The sequence below is a fragment of the Anolis sagrei genome, chromosome 3 (genome assembly GCF_037176765.1).
Source record: "Anolis sagrei isolate rAnoSag1 chromosome 3, rAnoSag1.mat, whole genome shotgun sequence".
Lineage (NCBI taxonomy): Eukaryota > Metazoa > Chordata > Lepidosauria > Squamata > Dactyloidae > Anolis > Anolis sagrei.
Window position 1 is genome coordinate 93355450 of NC_090023.1, and position 20788 is coordinate 93376237.

Here is a 20788-nt window from a genome sequence, read left to right on the forward strand (position 1 = left end):
GTTGTAGCATTCTTGTCACAGGCCAAGGCAACATAATTCTTTCTGTACCTAATTAATTTGTGGTCTTCTTTATTCCATACTGCCATGTCTGTTTATGGCCTGATTCACCATGTGGCTTTAAAGATTGGAGTTCTTGCATTTCATTTGTTTTTGCTCAAGCTCATAACACAGCATATAAACATAACAAACATATATTTCCAGCTTGAGGAATTTGTGTTTTCCTCTGAATTGTCCCTCCTCCTCTGGCCTTTTCTTTATCCGTGGAAGAAGATTAACTCTTCAGGGTGCCTCTCATCAAATTGCATTGGTCCAAAGGGGATTCTTACGCTCCCAGGCATCTGGCATCATCAGGGAGTTTAATCTCTGTGCATTGATTGTCACTCTAGCTCTGGAAAGAGGGCTCCAGACTTCAAGCAGAGCTTCCCTGGTTTGAAAAAACTTGCAGTCTGTCATTGGGAATTTTGAAATTGTCCCAATACTGATAACCTTCCTAGTACTGATAGACAGCACTAAAACGATGCTTTGTAAGGCAAAGAAGCTATCGGTGAAAAACAGTGTGCAGAAAAATAAGGGGTATTTTTACACAAATAAACATTCTCCTGTGAAGAATACTCTGCTCTGAAGACAGTAGCCATTTTGTCAATATTGTTTATTGGAATCGTGAAAACAGGATTGGCTCTAGGTATATTTGATGTATTTCCTGAAGTTGGAATCAGAAGGGTGTCAGCATTTATGTAGCTGATATCAGAAGGATGTCAGCACTTAAACAAAGCCTATATTGAGCAAATAGGATGCAAAAAAAAACAATTTCTTATCTAGTTTTCACAGTTATTATGTTATCAGGACATTGGTTTAATACCTAGCTATTATCATTCAATGGATCGATCTGATTCCTGAGAATCATTAACTGCTTTCAAGTCAACTTCAGCTTACGGCAACTGTATGAAAGTGAGATCTCCAGGTCACCTTATCCTCAACAACTCTGCTCAAGTCTTGCTGACTCAGGGCTACCTTGATTAAGTTTTACCATCTGGAATTCAGTCTTCCACTTTTCCTACTGCCTTCTAGTTTATCAAGCATTATTGTCTTTTCTAGTACCACAAGTAATCTGTTCTCATGATATGGTCAATCAGTTTAAGTTAGCTGGGCTTCTAGGGAGAGTTCAGGCTTGATTTACTCTAGGACCCATTTGTTTGTCTTTTCAGCAGTCCACTGTATCTGTACAACTCATTTCCATTTTAAATTAGTGATTTTTCTTCCTATCAGCTTTTTTTCACTGTCTAGCTTTTACTATTTTTTTTACTATATATATCTTTACACTTCCAGATCCCATCTCGTTCTTTCATCGTTGCCACAGTTGTTGCTCATGTCAATGAAGAAGACCTACTAAACATACTTCTTGAAAACTTCCTCTCTCTCAACCACTACAGAAGTTCCCTGCACTTTACAATAATCCACCACAAAGTTGAATCTATACACTCGAGTCCCCAGGGGGATTTGCTTGTTTTCCTTCTGCCTATATTGGTGTACATAGATTTGTTCTGTGTTTAAACCAGTCTGGTTGGAATACCAGACATTTCAGTACAGTATTTCTATATTTGTAATTATTTCAGCCATGCTTTCTTTAAGGCTCTCCCTTGTCTTCCTCCCACTAAATAGCTAAGCCATCCCTGACTTCAAATATTCTAAAGTTAGGGATAGCTAGGGGGTTCAAGTCAGTGGGCCAATAAATCCAGTCCAGTGTTTGGGTTGCTTTAAGCAGTGTTAAACCTATTTGAGGGGAAGATGTTTCAGCACCTTGGATAACTACTTTGAAGTCTGGGTTAAAATTCAAAATGATTTCACCATCCCACTGACTTCGGGATCCGCCAGCAGTCACTGTCTAAAACTTTTGTGATTTGATCTGACAGAACAGTCATTTGGTAAGGAAGAAAATAAGAATAGTAGGGGTTCGTACACAAGATGACAGCAGCCTATATACATCTGCTCATCTGTCTCACTCACAACTCCTCCGTCTTTTGCCATGGCAATAGAGTATAGAAATTGCCAGTCTGTTGTGCTGGTACCTGGAGCCAATGAGCCAATGATGGCCCTTCAATCACTCTTCTCTTCTTTAAGAAACCTAATGGTTTTAGTTCCAACCATAGCTAATGCCCTCAGACAAATATATGACAGCCCCAGTAGGTCATTAGTAACACACGGATGAAAACTAACTTTTAAAATAGAACTGCCATATTTGGAAAAGACAAAAGTGGAATGCAGTGGCGAAAAAGTAAGACCACATTTCAGCGGAACTGATATAATCAGAACGCCATCGCCCTAAGCTTTTAACATAGGCTGTTGATGGCTGCAGGCTTCTTGGAGGTCTCTCATTCCCATAAGTTGAGACTGACTTGACAGCAAATGAAAACAATGCTCCAACAGTCATCTTCTGTTATGTTTCATCCCTTATACCCCTTATTTTTCAAACAAATACCGTCCGGTCAGCCTCACGTCGATACCGGGCAAGATTCTGGAAAAGATTGTTAAGGAAGCGGTCTGCAAACACTTAGAAACAAATGCAGTTATTGCTAATAGTCAACATGGATTTATCAAAAACAAGTCATGCCAGACTAATCTGATCTCTTTCTTCGATAGAGCTACAAGCTGGGTAGATGCGGGGAATGCCGTGGATGTAGCGTACCTGGATTTCAGTAAGGCCTTCGACAAGGTCCCCCATGACCTTCTGGCAAGGAAACTAGTCCAATGTGGGCTAGGCAAAACTACGGTGAGGTGGATCTGGAATTGGTTAAGTGGACGAACACAGAGAGTGCTCACTAATGCTTCCTCTTCATCTTGGAAAGAAGTGACAAGTGGAGTGCCGCAGGGTTCCGTCCTGGGCCCGGTCCTGTTCAACATCTTTATTAATGACTTAGATGAAGGGCTAGAAGGCATGATCATCAAGTTTGCAGACGACACCAAAGTGGGAGGGATAGCCAATACTCCAGAGGACAGGAGCAGAATTCAAAACGATCTTGACAGATTAGAGAGATGGGCCAAAACTAACAAAATGAAGTTCAACAGTGACAAATGTAAGATACTCCACTTTGGCAGAAAAAATGAAATGCAAAGATACAGAATGGGTGACGCCTGGCTCGAGAGCAGTACGTGTGAAAAAGATCTTGGAGTCCTCGTGGACAACAAGTTAAACATGAGCCAACAATGTGATGTGGCGGCAAAAAAAGCCAATGGGATTTTGGCCTGCATCAATAGGAGCATAGTGTCTAGATCTAAGGAAGTGATGCTACCCCTCTATTCTGCTTTGGTTAGACCACATCTGGAATATTGTGTCCAATTCTGGGCACCACAATTCAAGAGAGATATTGACAAGCTGGAATGTGTCCAGAAGAGGGCGACTAAAATGATCAAGGGTCTAGAGAACAAGCCCTATGAGGAGCGGCTTAGGGAACTGGGCATGTTTAGCCTGAAGAAGAGAAGGCTGAGAGGAGATATGATAGCCATGTACAAATATGTGAGAGGAAGCCACAGGGAGGAGGGAGCAAGCTTGTTTTCTGCTTCCTTGGAGACTAGGACGCGGAACAATGGCTTCAAACTACAAGAGAGGAGATTCCATCTGAACATTAGGAAGAACTTCCTGACTGTGAGAGCCGTTCAGCAGTGGAACTCTCTGCCCCGGAGTGTGGTGGAGGCTCCTTCATTGGAAGCTTTTAAGCAGAGGCTAGATGGCCATTTGTCAGGGGTGATTTGAATGCAATATTCCTGCTTCTTGGCAGGGGGTTGGACTGGATGGCCCATGAGGTCTCTTCCAACTCTTTGATTCTATGATTCTATCTTATTTTCTAACTGAATAGTTCTTATAAATGGCCATTTTCCAAAAGAGAGATAATTCCATACATTCTTTAATAACATTGTGAATTGAACTGAAATCCATTAAAATATAACTGTCATGAGTGTGAAATACTGGCAGCAATTGGCAAAGCATATTATTATCAAGGTTAAAACTCCCATTTGGTCTTTATATTAGAATGTGTGTTGGCTTACCTACACATCTGGGGAGAACATTTTATAATAGTTGACACTTAATAATGAAAGCCTTTAACAACACACTTGATAATAGTTGAGCTCTGCGGCCTTTGGTGATATAAAAGTAAACTGGCTGATACTGGATAGTATGGGAGTCGGTTTGTACCTCTGTACATTTGTTTGTATGTGTGACACTGAATAGTATAAAAATCAGCCCGTACATTTGTGTGTGTGTGTGTTCCTTCAATTTGTGGTGGCCCCATGACATTCCTAGGATGTTCTTAGGCAAGGAATATTCAAATATATTTTTGTCAGAGGAGATTTTCCTTCCTCTGAAATATAGCCTATGGGCAGTCTCCTATCCAATTACTAACCAAGGCTGCCCCTGTTTAGCTTCCAAGATCAGACAGGATTTGGTTTCATTGTGAATATCCTGGTGAAATATTCTGTCTGCCATAGAAGCCATCTGAAGCTCATCAACACTGGCCATATCTACTGGAGCTGATTTGGAGTGAGGTACTTCAGGTCAGTGCTGGAGGAGTCTGTACAACCAGCCATCAAGCTTGCTCTGCAATTGGCGGCTGTCTATACTGCACTGCACTGCACTGCATTGACATAACCTGATGTGACCTGACATGACCTCGTTCAGTGGGAAGTAGTCTGCATGTCCCAGAGGCACCAAACCTGGGTCAGTGCCACAGGACAGCCACCCTTACCATCCCTGTTGTGTCTTTGGCTTAGCAGTGACTACTGGTTGTTGGTCAGAGTGCCAGAGCAATATGGGAAAGGTATGTGTGTGTGGGGGGGGGGGGGGGATAATTTTGGTATCCTGGCCTACATCAGAACATGTGGTGAGTGAGGACCACTAGCAGTTTCACACCCAACGGGAATCATAAGTGCCATCCCCCATCTCCGGACTGCCTAAGCTTGAGGAAAGCAGGATGGCTGTGTAACCGAATCATCACCAATTCCGAATCAGAGCCAACCCAACTCTTTATGCATTGCCAAATTTTGGACCATGACCCTGAAGCTCCAGAGCATCCCCTAAGTGGTCTTAATGGACATTAGGGTGGATTGGCTTCATACATCATGTGGACAGTTTGGACATTCACTTCGAACCTGCCTCATTTGGCCCATGTAGCCCTTGGATTTCCAATAGCATGGCATTTTCTAACTTAAAATAAGATAATCTGGAAATTTTATAGTGTAGGCTATCATTTTTATTTTATGGATAATAGAAGGAATCCTTTATAATGAGAGATAATGCGATACAGTGGTCTGAGCATTGGGTTAGGACTCTGGAGGCCATTGTTTGAATCTGCATTTGGCTATGGAAAGACATTTGGGCAAGGCACACTCTCCCAGCTTTATAGAGAGGCAAAAGCAAATCCCTTCTGAATAAATGCTGTTAACAAAACCCCATGACAGGTTCACCTTAAGATCTTCATGTCAGAGAAACTACTTGTAATAACAGAAAAACAACAGTTTCTTTATCCAGGATGCCCTGGAGCTTCAGGAACACAATCTTTTTATAACCAACCACAACTGTTCCATTTACTATTAAAACAAGTGTAGCAGAGTAAAACCAGTTAAGCATCAAAGATGACTGGGAAGATTCTCTTTGCTGTACACATGAAAGCACAATAAAATGTCCTTTGGAGAAAGCATTAATTTTCCCTTTTGTCTTGGTGGTAAACATTTTAAATTGTTAAATGTTTAAATGAAAGCATTTTAAACCCAGTGATTCCGGCCATGAAAGCCTTCAGCAATTTAAATTTTATTTTATATAGGATATGAAGCATCCAAACGAAGCAGAAGACCTTTAGGACAGCTGGATTTCAGTCCATTTATATTCTAGTTACTATCTCTAAAGTGATCTGCAAGCAAAGTTTGTTGTTGACCAAGAAAAGGATTCTTACACCTACTTATTAATATTTGGAGCTGAATCAAAATGTTCCAGTGAGGCAGACAGAGGTTTCCTGTTTTTATAACACAAGACATCAGTAGATTGCAGACCTAGAATTAGGGTTCAGAATTGCTTCTGCTGTGCCCCCTAAGAGTGATGGGTTGAATGCCTTCTATCAGCTCATATCAGTCATTTAACTTGAAGATACTGGATGGGAGGGAGCAGATGGTATCTCAAGTCAGTGGAACAGTGAAATTATTCTGAGTTTTACTACAAACTGCAGGAAAACTCTGCAATAAACTGAGCTTATTCTGGGGATTTTGTTGTTGTTATTGTTGTTTATTTGATCAGTCACTTCCAACTCTTTGTGACCTCATGGACCAGCCCATGCCAGAGCTTCTTATCAGCTATCACCACCCCCAGCTCCTTCAGAGTCAAGCCAGTCACTCCAAGAATACCATCCATCCATCTTGCCCTTAGTTGGCCCCTCTTCCTTTTTCCTTCCATTTTCCCCAGCATTGTTGTCTTCTCTAAGCTTTCCTGACTTCTCAATATGTGGCCAAAGTACTTCATCTTTGCCTCTACTATCCTTCCCTCCAGAGAGCAGTTGGGCTTTATTTCCTGGAGTATGGATTGGTTGGATCTTCTCGCGGTTCAAGGCACTCTCAGAATTTTCCTCCAACACCACAGTTCAAAAACATCTATCTTCCTTCCCTCAGCCATCCTTATGGTCCAGCTCTCACATCCATAGGTTACTATGGGGAATACTATTGCTTCAACTATATGGACCTTCGTTGCCAGTGTGATCTCTCTACTCTTCACTATTTTATCGAGATTGGTCATTGCTCTCATTCCAAGAAGTAAACATCTTCTGATTTCCTGGCTGCAGTCTGCGTCTGCAGTAATCTTTGCACCCAGAAATACAAAGTCCGTCACTGCCTCCACATTTTCTCCCTCTATTTCCCAGTTATCAATCAATCTGGTTGCCATAATCTTGGGGGGGGGGGGGTTATGTTTAACTGCAACCCAGCTTTTGCACTTTCTCCTTTGACCTTGGTTAGAATCCTATTCTGGGGATAGGATTTAGTATTTTGGATAGTTTATTTAAAATTTGGACAATCAGAGTGAGTTTGCATGCAGTTTCCTGTAGAATAGCTGTGTACTTTTCTGATGGGTTATAATATAGTTATATAAGAAAAGCACTGACCAAACTGAAAACATTAAAGAAGCACTAGACAAAATTAATTCTTTCTCCTTAGATGAAAGACCAAACCAAGATGTGAGATTTCTTTATTTCAGTGAGGCAGCCACTTAAAGCCAGGAATATTTTTCATCAACATCATTTGCTTGCACTTTATAACAATAATAGCTTCCTCAAAGCCCTTCCTGAGCCGCAGATAAAGGAAATGGCACCTTTTTCACACAAAAACCCTGCCAAAACAATTGGGTTGAAAATTCAGATGTTACAAATATTTAAAAAAGGGGGGGGGGGGTTGGGGGTTGGACTCATATTGCTAACCTTTTGATGACTTTACCTGTGTTCCTATGTGCCTTTAAGTCATTTACAATGTGTAGCAACCCTGAAGTAACCCTATTTGACTTAAATACTCTAAAGGCACCAGATCCTATCTTGGAAACAAAGCAGAATGAGCTCTGATTAATACTTGGATGGGAGATCACCAAAGTATACCAGGTGCTATATATGTATTTCAGAAGAAGAAAATCACTTCTGACTATCCCTTGCCTGAGAAAACCCTATAAACTTCATGAGTTCACCATAAAACCTCAGATGTGGTGATCTTATGGGATTTTTTTTGGCATGATCTCTGCAAAAGGGGGGATTTCCATTTCCTTCCAAGATTCCTAGTCCAACACTCAGATATCTTCTACATTGCACTGTCTCTCCTTTTTATACTCAGGCTAAGACAGAAAACATTATAGCCAAAAGTAATTTGTAATTACAATTTAAAATTTTAAATGGTTGATGAAAAACAGCTGTTAACATATCATATCTACAAAGTTAGATGTGTGTATGTGTTTGACTAGATGACTAATAACAAGACTACAGAAAGGTATACTGAGTATTTGAATGCCATCTAGTGGACTCACATAGCAAAGTTAATGAGTAGTGTTCAGCCCTAATAATAAAAACAGCTGATTATCATCACTCTATATTACAGCTCGGAATGAGTTAGAATATAACAGAGATTTTTAAAAAATGAAATGTTCCAATGATAGTTACTTTAATTTCATATCATTTTTGTAAGATGCTTAGTGGTGAAATGCATATTTATCATGTACGCATATAAATGCAGAACTACAGTCAACCCTCCATATTTGCAGATTTGACATTTGCAGATTAGATTATTCACAGATTTCATTAAAATGTTCTCTGTAGGGATATATCGGTTCTCCAGTACAAACCAGAGGTTGTCTAGAAGTTGACTATAGAATCATGCTAGAGGGCTTAGATATTCCTAGAGAACTGGTTACTCAAGAAAAAAATAACAATTTTATGATTTGTGATTTTTCACTTTCACAGAAGTCCTGTGCCCTGACCCAGTAAATGTAGAGACCTGACTAATTACTAGTAATAGTGCCAGATTTTCAATATTCTTCCTGCTTTGAAATGGCTTTGTCATTTGAGTCTTATTTGGAGCCATTGTTTCCTATTTCACGATAAACTCAAAAATTCTAAAGTTATTGTAACCCTATTCATCTGTTACTCGTGTGAAAAGGATTTTGTTGCAAAAGGTGTGATGCAGCTACACATCTTACGCTGAAGGTCAGAAAAGTTACTCTTTGGCTTATCCAAAAAGTATTTTGTCCAAGATCTGGTCTGACCCTAGATTTCAATGCCTACTTCTAGCATTGTCATCCCTGTGTCTATGTGAGAATAATGTCTGAAGTAGGACTTTTCAGTACCTATGGAAACCTTTTCTTCCATAGAAGAAGCCTACAGGACCAAACATCAGGCAATAGCTTCCAGAAATACCAAACATAGGACCTCATCACATTGAGGTCCCATATGTGGCTGACAGCATGGGGCTTCACCAAGCAGCGTGACAAATCTGAGATGCAGCGGGGAAAACCGTCATCCTGCATTGCTGCATTACATGAGGGAAAGTGTCATTGCCCAGCTTCCTCTCATGCTGGCCCCATTGCAAGTAATGTGAATATGGGAAGTTTCAGTCTAAAGACTGAGGCTTCCTATGAAAGACCTGGGTCTAAAGCAGTATGGGCTCTGTGCGGACTGACCCTTCAGTAGTTCTGGGACTACAGAGGGGGCAGTCCACTCAGGTTTTCTGGGCTGAATCAGCTCTGAAAACCTCGAAGGTGACAACCCCTTCCCCAACCCACCTAAAAGACTTTGAGAAATAAATGTACTTACCTGGCTGCCATTAAACTGCTGCTGGAGTTCTCCTGGCATGTAGAAATGACATGCCAGGAGAAGGGGGTGAAGAGCAATTTTCTTCAACCACCCCACTTCTCCTGGTGCATCATTTCTACACCCCAGGAGAGCTCCAGCAGCAGTTTAATGGTGATTGTGCAAATAATTTTATTTTAAAAGTTTTTTTGGGGGGGGGGGGTGTGGTTTGGTTGTCTGGGTGTTCTCCCAGAAAGTATTGGGAGTCCATCCAGACACCTCCACCCCTACTCCTGTGGGAAGTGTGGGCTTTTCAGCTGGTGTGCAGACTAAAGTCCGCCACAACCTGGGTTTTTTAAACCTGGTTTGGCATGGACTTTTCCACTGTGTGGAACCGGCCTAGGAAACCAGAGTTCTAATCTTTACTCAGTCTAGGAAACCCACTGAGTGACCTTGGGCAAGTTGTACTATCTCAGACTTAGCAGAAGGCAATGACAAATACCTCAAACCCTGAAACAAATATTGTCAAGAAAATTGTATAAGTCAGAACCTACTTTAAGCCACGTAACAACAAAATATTGTCAAGACTTCAACTGAACCCATTCTCCTTTTCTTCCTCTCTCTCTCTCTCTCTCTCTCTCTTTACTACACAGGACAGAATTTTTAAAAACAGAATACTCTTCTTTTCTGTTGTCATTTTAAACAGGTTATAAAATCAACAAATGCTGTCCTCACATTTCTTTGTGCTCCTGTAGAAGACAAAGAACAGGGTCATTACAGCTGGTTCTCACAGAAGTTTATTTTCACTTGTACGCAAGGCCAGCAATACATTGCTAGCAGCAATGTGAGTTAAGGTAGCTTGTGGGTCTGTGTGGGAATAAATGAACAACTGTTCCTGGCCCAGCTGTATTTGTCCATGTTACAACACCCTGTGAGTCACTGCCTTGCTATGCTGTCACTGGAATGCTATTGTTAGATGAATGTATTCAGAATACCATTGAATGAATTCTGCTCTGCAATACTGCCCTTTATGACAGAATGTGAAATAGGCAATGATCACTATGTACATTTTTACTCCAATGGCCTGATCCCCTCCCTCCTTACTACCAAATGAACCTTGAACAAGATATTGACTGTAGATAGGAGGATTACATGGAATCATGTATTGCATTCAGACTTGGAATCAAAATTATATCTGGGGGATTTTGTGAAACTAAGGGGTGAGATAACATAGACTGCTGATATAAGCTTAGCTATCTCACTATTCCAGCAACTGATGGATTGATTTAAGCCTTTAGTTTTAAAAACACTCTCTGCTTCCAAGAAATATGACTCCAATTGGGAAAATACTTGGTTTGAAGAGGAGTGTAAAAGGTCGAAAAGATAGATGACAAAAATATTGAAGTAATACCATGATAGCAATTCCCTTAGTATTAATTCCTCCTTCCTGTTATGAGCTGTGAAAATCAGATAAGAAATCAATTAATCAAAAGAAAAGAACTTATGACCAAAGGAGGAACATGAGTTTGACCATCTTACAAAAACATCTAGAAAGTTTTTGGCTTTGATATCATAGACCAACACTTGCTGGATATATACTCTTCACAAAATGTCACTTTAAATGGGTGTTAAATGATTTGAGCAATCAAGGATTGGTCCCAGTGATTATTTTAAATGGGTCCCTGATTGGAATTCAGTTAGTATAGAACATTCCAGAGCATGAACTTCAGGTTTACAAAATAGGTAGACTTCTGGGGGAAAATTAAATTTAAATGAGATTGGCTTTTGCATGACAACGCTAGATGACCTCCTCCTGACAGAAATGACTAGGCATGTCTAGGTCTGCTTTTTTAACTCCTTAATTGTGGAGAATTTTTTGCTTTAGAGTGTAGTGATTATTCTGATATTAAGGAAAGATACATCTTACCATTGTTGACTAGAGTGACAGGATGGTCAAAACTATGCTTTCTTTTGGGAGATTGTAACAAATATGCAATTTTTAGAACACATTTTGCCTCTATGCTTGCATGCAAATGAGATATTTGTGATATATTTGTACAGTGGCTATTTGCTTGTTACAATAAAATTATGATTCACATTGTGCTATTCAAATGAAACTTTGTTCTTGTTGTTGCTGTTTCCTGTCATCAAGTCAGCTTCAACTTATGGCAATCCTAAGAATTAGAGATTTTTAGATGGATAGACTCAATCAAAGAAGTAATAGCCCTTGAAGACTCAAGAATGCCGTATTCCTCTTTTCCTCCTGCCCTCAATCCTTCAGAGGCAGAACTATGTCATAATTTGTACAGAAACATTGTTTAACCTATATGGATATATGCATATACTAGATGAGTAACAGGATTTTGAAATTAGATAAATGCATCCTGCTATCATAACCAGAGAACATTTGGTTCTCTTATTCAAGCAATATTGTACTGTTCTTGGGCCAATAGTCTCATCTGGTTTGGCAGTTCCAGTAGCGCTACCTTGTTATTGCCTCCATTGCAAAACACTGAATATTTCAGAAAACAAGTAATGTTGCTCTGGCCCTACCATGTGATCCCAAACTCCCCAGAATTTTGAAATTCCACTATGATGTTCCATGGAGACACATTCCTCCTAAAATAATTTGCCAGAAAACAACATAAACATGAGATGCTCCTGTAGCATGTCATCAGCATTTGGAAAATGCAAAGATGCTTGTCAGAAGAAAGTGATTGTCCATTGCCCTTACAGGAGCTGACTGCATCTTTGTTAATCATCCAGAGGGATGACTGGGTTTGTATTCTTCCCCATCCACCTCCGCCCAAACATCCCCCGAGCTTTTAACGAACTCTGTTTGGATTAAGATGGGCTACTTAATCTTTAAAATATGTGTTTCCATAACAAAGGATGGATCATGCATAAATTCTACATATGTGCCGTGCAAGCCAGAGATTTCTTGGAAATCCCCTGCAAGGTGCTGTCTTTTTCTGCAAACATTATTTCCTTCTTCAGAATTTCTTTTTCTCCCCCACGGTGAAATGCAGCCATTGACAAGAATGCCATGAAAAGCTACTGTGTTAACCACCTCCAGTCCGGAAACGACTGAAACTGCTATATGATCTCTTCTCTGCCTTTATTTGCTTTTAGTCATGGTTGGACTTTGTGAACTCCCAAAGCTGTGAGGCTGACGTAGATTGGGGGGGGGGGGGGGGAGCTAGGAGTATAAGGAAGAACAAGTAAACAAATGTAAAAATTATATAGTAATCCCCACCCCACATAGAATGACTTTTATTTTCACTGGTAATGCACTCATAATTCAGAATTAAAGACATTATGTATCTCAGAGATGTTGTGATCATATTCTTGTTCCTGCATTTGGATTGCTAGGAAAATAAATAAATGTACACCAGCAGTTGAGAATCTGAAGGGTCTCCTTTGGTTGTTGTTGTTGTTGTTGTTGTTGTTGTTGTTGTTGTTGTTGTTTTTAGACTATCTTCCTGTGCAAAGATGAAAATTAATAGTAATTAGGAGAAGTCAGAGGTTTTTGAAAACTGGATTACTTACTCAAAGCAAACATTTAGAGTAGAAAGATATGATGTTCTGTAGCAGACTGCTAGAGGCATTATTGAGTTTCAACTAGTTTCAATTATTGGCATGAATGTCCCAGTATCAAAACATTAAGGAAATACATACTTCTAAGTGAATTATTAGTTTTTCCTATGGCAAATGAGAGGGGAAGACCTAGGCATCTTACTCCTAGTCGAAATCACAATTCACTTTACACTTCTGCATGCAGCCTGATCCGGAAGGCATTATAAGTATTGATGTCTTCTAATAGGGTCTTCGGCTTTGCTAGATTAGAATACGGTTTCTAGGGAAGAAGCAAGGCTTGATCCAGGACAGCCCAGGCCAAGCCAGAAGCAATTGCCAGAAGATGCAGTTGAGTACTGTTTTGTTATTAGAAACATGTACATAGGGACAATCCACATGCTTTTTCCAAACCTCTACCCCAAGTTAGTATTTCTCCACAAAACAGGCAGAAGCATGGAGTGAAATGCAAAATAGATGCGGAAGTCTCTTGTTCCTCATAAAAGTCTGATGCACCCAGTTTATTTGCACCCATTTGGAGAGGAAACATACCCATTAGTCAACAAAGATTGTTCTATGTGTTGCACTCACAGTAACTAGCATAAAACTCGTTATTTTCCAAAAGGAGATTCCCCCCCCCCCCATTTTTAGAAGAAATCCTGAAAAAGTTGTTATATTTAACTGTATGAATTTGGGGTTGGTTTTCAAAAAGTATTTCTACAAAAATGCATAATCTTTTATGATGTAATTTCATTTCTTACTAAACAAATCTGGGTATTAAGCATCTCGTACCTGTGCAGTCTGTTTTATCACCCAAAAATAAAATCTTACACTTTGTAAGTTACACATCCAAAACATATGCATAACATAAAACTTCACACTAGGTTTTTGTTTCATCAGTTGTTATCAAATGTTTATTCACCCGTCTGGTCTGACATCATGTAATTTCCATAGATTAAAAATCATTTAATGCATTGTATTGGCATAAAATAAATATTACACTTTTATTTGACCAATCTCAGTCTTCAGTCAACACATTCAGCAAAAAAAATTGTTCTACTGAATCAATTAGATATACTGAAAGAAGTTTTGATCTCTATCTTCTGGAGTCCTTCCAATAACTCTGAGGTCTGCATTGGAATAATATATCATTTAAAAAGAAACACTAGCTGGTAACTGTGGAAATAACGTCTGTAAAAGGATTTTCTTAACCTTTTCAAATATTCCACTGAACTGTACGTCTAATGTTGACCATTTTTAAGGGTCACTTAGCAGTCAATCTTATGTTTACATGCAAAAAAAAAAGATGGTAGGAGCATAGATGTAAGTTTCATTCATGCTTTTGGCATTTCCATATTTTGTCAGTGTGAAGCAGGACTGCTTCAGACTGACATATTTTGTCAGTCTGAAGCAGGAAAAGCCACTAGAACAGGCATGGGCAAACTTTTTTGCCTTGGGGCTGCATTGTGGGCCTGACTGGGATGGCTGGGCCCGGAGGGAGGGGTGCTGGGCACATGCTGGGCAGGGCGAGTCCAGGAGAGGAAGGGCCCCAGAGAGGGCAGGCCCATTAGAGGGCAGTGTAGGGCTGGGAGGAAAGTGGGACATACAGTGACAGCTCCGATCCTCTCCCTCCTTGATCCCTCCCTCCCTGATCCTCCTCTCCATCCTCCTCCCCAATCCTCAGGTTGTCCTCTTGGCATTATGCAAGGAGGAGGGCGAGACAGGTGGTGGTTGAGAGTGCTCCAGAGGACTCTCAGCAACCATGTGCCTTCCTCGAGTCATTCTCCCAGCATATGGTTGGGGCCACTTGCACCATCCTTATACCTGGAGGAGGAGGAGGGCAAGACATACAATGTCTGAGAGCACTCCATAGCGTTCTCAGCTGCTGTGTGCCTTCCTCCCTTGTCTTTTTGGTGGACTGCCATGTCCTTATGCCAAGAGGACAGGGAAAATGAGGAGGGCCTGAGGTAAGTGCCCAGGGGGACGCATCTGGCTCCCGGGCCTTAGTTTTCCCATGCCTGCACTAGAGGGAGAAGCATCTGAATTATACCCCATGTGTGAACCAATGAAATATTATTCCTATTTGCAAGACAAATCACCCCAAAGAAAGCAAAACAAATCCACCTGTTTCTTGGTAAATAAATCAATGCCTAAATCCAACTGTTCACCACCATTAAAGTAGACTTAGTGAATCAATGTCAATTGGACAAGTCAACACTAATGAGTCAATGAATCTGCTCTAGTAGTGCTAACAATTAAATTAAGGCTATATTATCATTCCAGATATTATTTTTGTCTGCATTTACTAGATCTGATTTCTCCCATCTCAGAAGAAATCTCTTTTACAAACATTTATGTCAAATGTTCCATTTGATTATATGTCAAACAAAAAAATACTTTATTTCAATATATGTCTGACAATTTTATATTTAAATTTCTCATCCAGAATGTGAAAGGCTGGAAAATTCAATGTATTTTAAATACATAAAGCTTATTTCAATTATGTATGCAGACAAGGATTCTGCCTGTGAAAAATTAATAATAACTATCGGCCAAAGAGTGGTAAACCATCTTTCTTTAGACTTCTATTGAACTTTCCTCCTTATTGAAGTCAACAGTGGATTAAACTTGTGTCCCAAATGTAACTGTATTCATTTTCCTTCACAGATGTCAAATATAGTACATATTTTAGATCTATATTTTTGCATCCAGAACACAACTTATATAAAATTTTTACAGAGGAAATAGAATAGTTACTACTCTGTAAAATTCCGTGGCCAAGAAATTGTAAAACATAAAATTTCCAATAAACAGTCCAACTGCTATTGCAAGGTGGGAGTGCAGTGACTTCTTTTTGTATTAGCCATTTTAATTATTAGCAATTATAAATAAAATAAAATAAAAATATTATGATATTTGTTATAATGTAGAGCTCTTTCAGCTTCAAAGCTATATTAACTCATATTAGGAACCAAATAAATGCACATCCCAAAAATCTGTCTAGTGTGTGTAAGTTTTACCAGCAGTCCTACCCAGTCAATTTTAAACTGTGAATTTTAAATGGACATGTTTATATGTATGGATTATTTTAATGTGTAATGGTTTGTGAATTAATCCTATGTTTATAAATGTTGATCTAACATTTCTATGTTTTAAATGATATTATATCTTTTAAATTATATATTGTATTTTAGTTTATGTTGTACCCTGCCTTGGGCCATGGGAACAGGTGGATAAGAAATGAAAATGATGAGATAATGATGATGTAAATTGATAACAATGAGTCTTATGATCTGCAGGGGAGGCCCTGTTCTCAGTCCTACCCTCTTTGCAAGTATGACTGATGGGAACAAAAGATAGGGCCTTCTCAGTGGTGGCCCCTCGGCTGTGGAACTCTTTCCCCAGTGACATCAGAATGGCCCCATCCCTCCTGCTGTTCAGGAAAAATTTAAAGACTTCGGAAAAGTTAAAGATTTTCAGTGTAGCAACTCAAATAAGGACTATGGGAATAAAGTCTATGGGAAAATCAAAGAGTATGGAAATTAAGACTCAGCACTTTGTACTTTGCAATCTGTCTTAACTGTTGTAATTTGATATGTTATATTTTTACTGTGTGTGTTATGCAGCATTGAATTTTTGCCATGATCTGTGAGCCCTTCAGGGTGAGAAGGGCAGGGTGTATATATATAGTAAATAAACAACTAGTGTTGTAAATAACCTTCTTTTTTGTCAGGATCAGGTAACTGTGTGAGAAGTGGGGGCCATTTCCCCCATAAGCCCCTAGTGTACCTGTTTTGGTATGACCATTAATATATAACATCATGTCTTTGGATGCTAATATCCCTTTTAAAAAATCCACATACAGAAGTGCAAACTACCATGTTTTACAGTGGTTTGTGCTTTCATGATAAATGCGCTGAAAATTAGCCGATTCCCCTCCCCATCAGAAGTCAGGAAGATTAGGGGAAGAGTGCAAAATTAGGGCCAATCTGAATACATTAACACCTTCTCCAAGTTGTACCCTTACTATCCCAATTTCATATGTGCAGAAGTGTGGAAAATATGTTTAAGCAATAGCATGGGAGTAGTGAGATCACTCATATTTAATCCTGAACATCAAATGAGCTGTTCATGGTGCTGAACCAATCTTGGGGTTTAAAAAAATGAGAATTTAATCAATCTGGGCTTCCCACCTTGAAGAGCAGAATGGAAATATGATGACACTGTAATAATTTCTCACCATACAGAAAAAAATCAAGAAGCCAAATTACTTTCAACTTTGATGGTGGTATAACAGCATAATAACACATGAAATCCAAATTTCTAATACTTCTTTCATAGCTATTCTAGGGGCCCTTCTGAAATGGCAAGAATAATATAAATATATGTAAATAAACAGCTGATATTGTGCTTTTTCGTAATACAATAACTGGTACAAAATGAAAACTTTTAAAGGAACCCACATATCAACACTTTCTTGATTATTATATCATACTTCACTCCCACAAGTTGCCTTAGGAGTGTTTATCAGATTAATCTGTGTTTCAAATTTCCTCTTCCTGTACATAATGTCTGGAGCTATTATGCCATATGTTATTATTTAATTATATTCAGTCCTACATGCGATACAGAATGATCTGTCTGGCTTTCAGAAAATTTTACTTGGAAAAATTAAAAGGGTATAAAATGGAGGTACGGTTAAAATAATGTTATGGAAATTGTTGCATTGTGGCATAGCCAAGAAAACCTTCTCTTTCTAACTTTCACAGGATCATTTACAGGAAACTACAGGAAAGGAGATTCCACCTGAACATGAGGAAGAATGTCCTGACTGTGAGAGCTGTTCAGCAGTGGACTGTAGCGCAGCTAGCTGGGAGTCAGCTGCATTAATATCACTACTGACCAAAAGGTCATGAGTTCGAAGCCAGCCCGGGTCAGAGTGAGCTTCCAACTAATTTGTGTAGCTTTCTGTCAACCTTTGCAGCCCGAAAGACAGTTGCATCTGTCAAGTAGGAAATGTAGGTACTGCGTATGCAGGGAGGCTAATTTAACTAATTTATGATGCCATAAAAATCTCCAGCAAGCATGCAAAGAATGGGGAAGTACTTCATCAGTGTCACAAATGGACAGTGAAGCGACAGCTCCCCTGGTGGCCAGAATGCTCTCATCAAAAAGCTGAAATGTTAAGTAGCTTCTGTCTATATATGTTGTGTGTCTATGGCATTCAGTGTTTGCCACGTATATGTATATTGTAATCCGTCATGAGTTCCCTGCGGGGTGAGAAGGGCGGAATATAAATGCTGTAAATAAATAAATAAACTCTCTGCCCCAGAATGTGGTGGAGACTCCTTCTTTGGAAGCTTTTAAGCGGAGGCTGGCTACACAAATTAGTTGGAAGCTCACTCTGACCCGGGCTGGCTTCGAACTCGGGGATGCTTTGGATGTGATTTTCCTGCTTTTTGGCAGGGGGTTGGTCTGGATGGCCCACAAGGTCTCTTCCAATTCAATGATTTATTCCCTATGGAAGGGGGAGGGGGCAGAGGGTTAGCCAATTTTTGATAATGCTGAGAGGCAGGGCCATTGCCATTACAGATAACTTAAATTGAGCTGTAATGTTATAAATTAGGAAGAAGACACAATGCTGCTGATAGTGGCTACATTATCAAGGTAGTGGAAAATCTTGTGTTTCATGCAGGGAAAGGGAGCCCAATTCTAAAAATCAATAAAAAGAACTATGGACGGAATATTTTGGGCTTATGTGTCCTGAAGATGATCTTCATGACCACCATGCACAGATGTCATTGATATTGCTGTAATCGTTTGGCACAGTATGCAGCCCATCCACAATGGCAACAGATAGCATATAAGTGCATCAGCAAGCAAGTTCATCCACAAACATTTTAAACTGGAGCGTGCATCAGTTGTATTGGGACTCCACTTAAACACAAATGTTCTGTGTTAGTAATCTGCAAAGCTATCTAGTATCTCCAAGTGCTTCTATTATCTCAAGCACAAGGTAGTTATACCTGAGCATATCTTTTTGTCTCATATTCTTCTACAAATAAATTATAAGAACTGAATGAAATAAATAATTTTTAAAATCTTCTATTTTTCTATAGAGACACCAGATTCTGATATAACTCTTGCCCCTTGTAGAAGCAATAAAAAGATTCTCCCTTGCTTGAGCATAAATATCACATTTTTTTGTATTAGTGTCAGAGGACTTTCAAGCCAGTGCAAATCATTTCCAACTCGTGGAATAGAAATTATCAAGAATTAATACAGTAGTGCATCCAACCTACAGAAAATGTGATATACAAAAAAATTTTATACCGAAAAACACATTTGACGTGAAACCAAATATAATGCAACACTTGCATAGAGAAGGAATAAATGCTAGTACTTTGCTGCACGTTAGTCAGGGTGTAGGGAGAAAAACCCAAGTTGATGTGCAAAACTACTCAAGGTCATTTTTCACAAAATAATGTGGCCATAGTTCATATTTTACAAGTCATTTGTAAATAGTAACTGTGACACCATGCAATAAATCTCCACAATTTAGTGTAATTCAGATCTTGCCACAGTGAGAGTCATGTTAAAAAGAAATGTTCACCATGGGAAAAAATGGCATAAATCACAGCATGGTGAATTCATCATGTGAAAAATGATCTTGAGAATTGCAGTTAGAGAAATGGAACATTCAAAAGCAAAAATACATTTTTTCCTAATATGGAAGTTAACTGACACACAGCTTTGATTCTACGTTGTCTCTTAACTTCTACAAAAATAGTCAAAAGCAACACATTTCTTTAAAAAAAACAACCCATATACGTCTTAAAAATACTTTAGGCATAATCCAATAAATAAACATGAACTCACAAAAACATGGCTGGTAACCTGTTGTTTTGGACACAAATTTTTACACTTATTATTGAACTGTATTTATAAATATGTTTCCTGTTTCCTCATGCCTTCTGGTTAAGTTCGTGATGATTCCCACATGCTTCCAGTCTTAGCTTACACAAACCTTTCTACAACTATGCATGCACCAGCCAAACAGGCAATTAACCTGCTCAATATAGATATACCTCTGTTAGGATCAATCCTCTTGATGAGTTTCCTGCTCTCCAAACAATATCGTTTTTATTCTGGGTTGTCACGTGGTGAAGTTGCTCTTCCTTATCAGTTTTCCAGTGACCCATGGAAAGAAAATAACAATGCGACAATACCCCTAATTCAGGAACAAGTTGCTGCTACCACAAATGGAGCATGAGGATAGGGAGATTGATGGGAAATTTGCCAAGCATCTGTGTCAAAAGTAATACATAGACAAAAGCCTCACTCAAGAGAAATGATTTCACATCTGCTGCTTAATTCTTCATTCTTCTGCCCAACTTCATTTTACTGTTGCATTCTGTCACAATTTTCCTTTGGTTATGTCCGTGATATGGTTCTATTTATGTAAATCTCTGCTTTTCCGCAAAAAACAAATGGAGTACTGTACAAAACCCCCTTCTATTAGTCCAGAAAAGATCCCTCCAAAGTTTCTTGTCCTATCCTCTGGGACCAGTCTAGTTAAACATGATGGATTCAGGATCTTGATTTGCCATTTGAGCCATGTGCCTTAACACGTCCTTTTTGGTTATAATGCCCAGAAGCCTCCTGGAGAAGAAAGAAAAGGTCATCAATCATAAATCTATCTCATCTGTTTTTCCAGTTCTGCTCCAGGCAGAACTTTGCTACAACCAGGAAACAGGAATTTTGGAGTCATATTCCCACTAATGAATATGCAGGTTGCTGCAGAAAATTCAGCATGGTATATTTCTTATTATAATCATGGTGCTTTCATTTTAGCCTTTTCCCTTCATCTTTGCAAAAATAATAAAAACGTACCACGTTTCCTCTAATCACGTTCCCGA

At 39.3% G+C, this 20788-nt stretch overlaps 1 protein-coding gene across 1 annotated transcript in view; it reads right to left on the minus strand.

The window, feature by feature from the left end:
* Window positions 1-13754: 13754 nt before the first annotated feature.
* The window catches only part of CLCN4 (chloride voltage-gated channel 4), a 49259-nt gene continuing 42225 nt past the window's right edge, over window positions 13755-20788 (minus strand). The window contains exon 12 of the mRNA XM_060769938.2: window positions 13755-20531. Within this exon, the coding sequence (XP_060625921.1) occupies window positions 20441-20531 (91 nt within the window). The 3' untranslated portion in view covers window positions 13755-20440. The remainder of the gene's footprint in view (window positions 20532-20788) is intronic.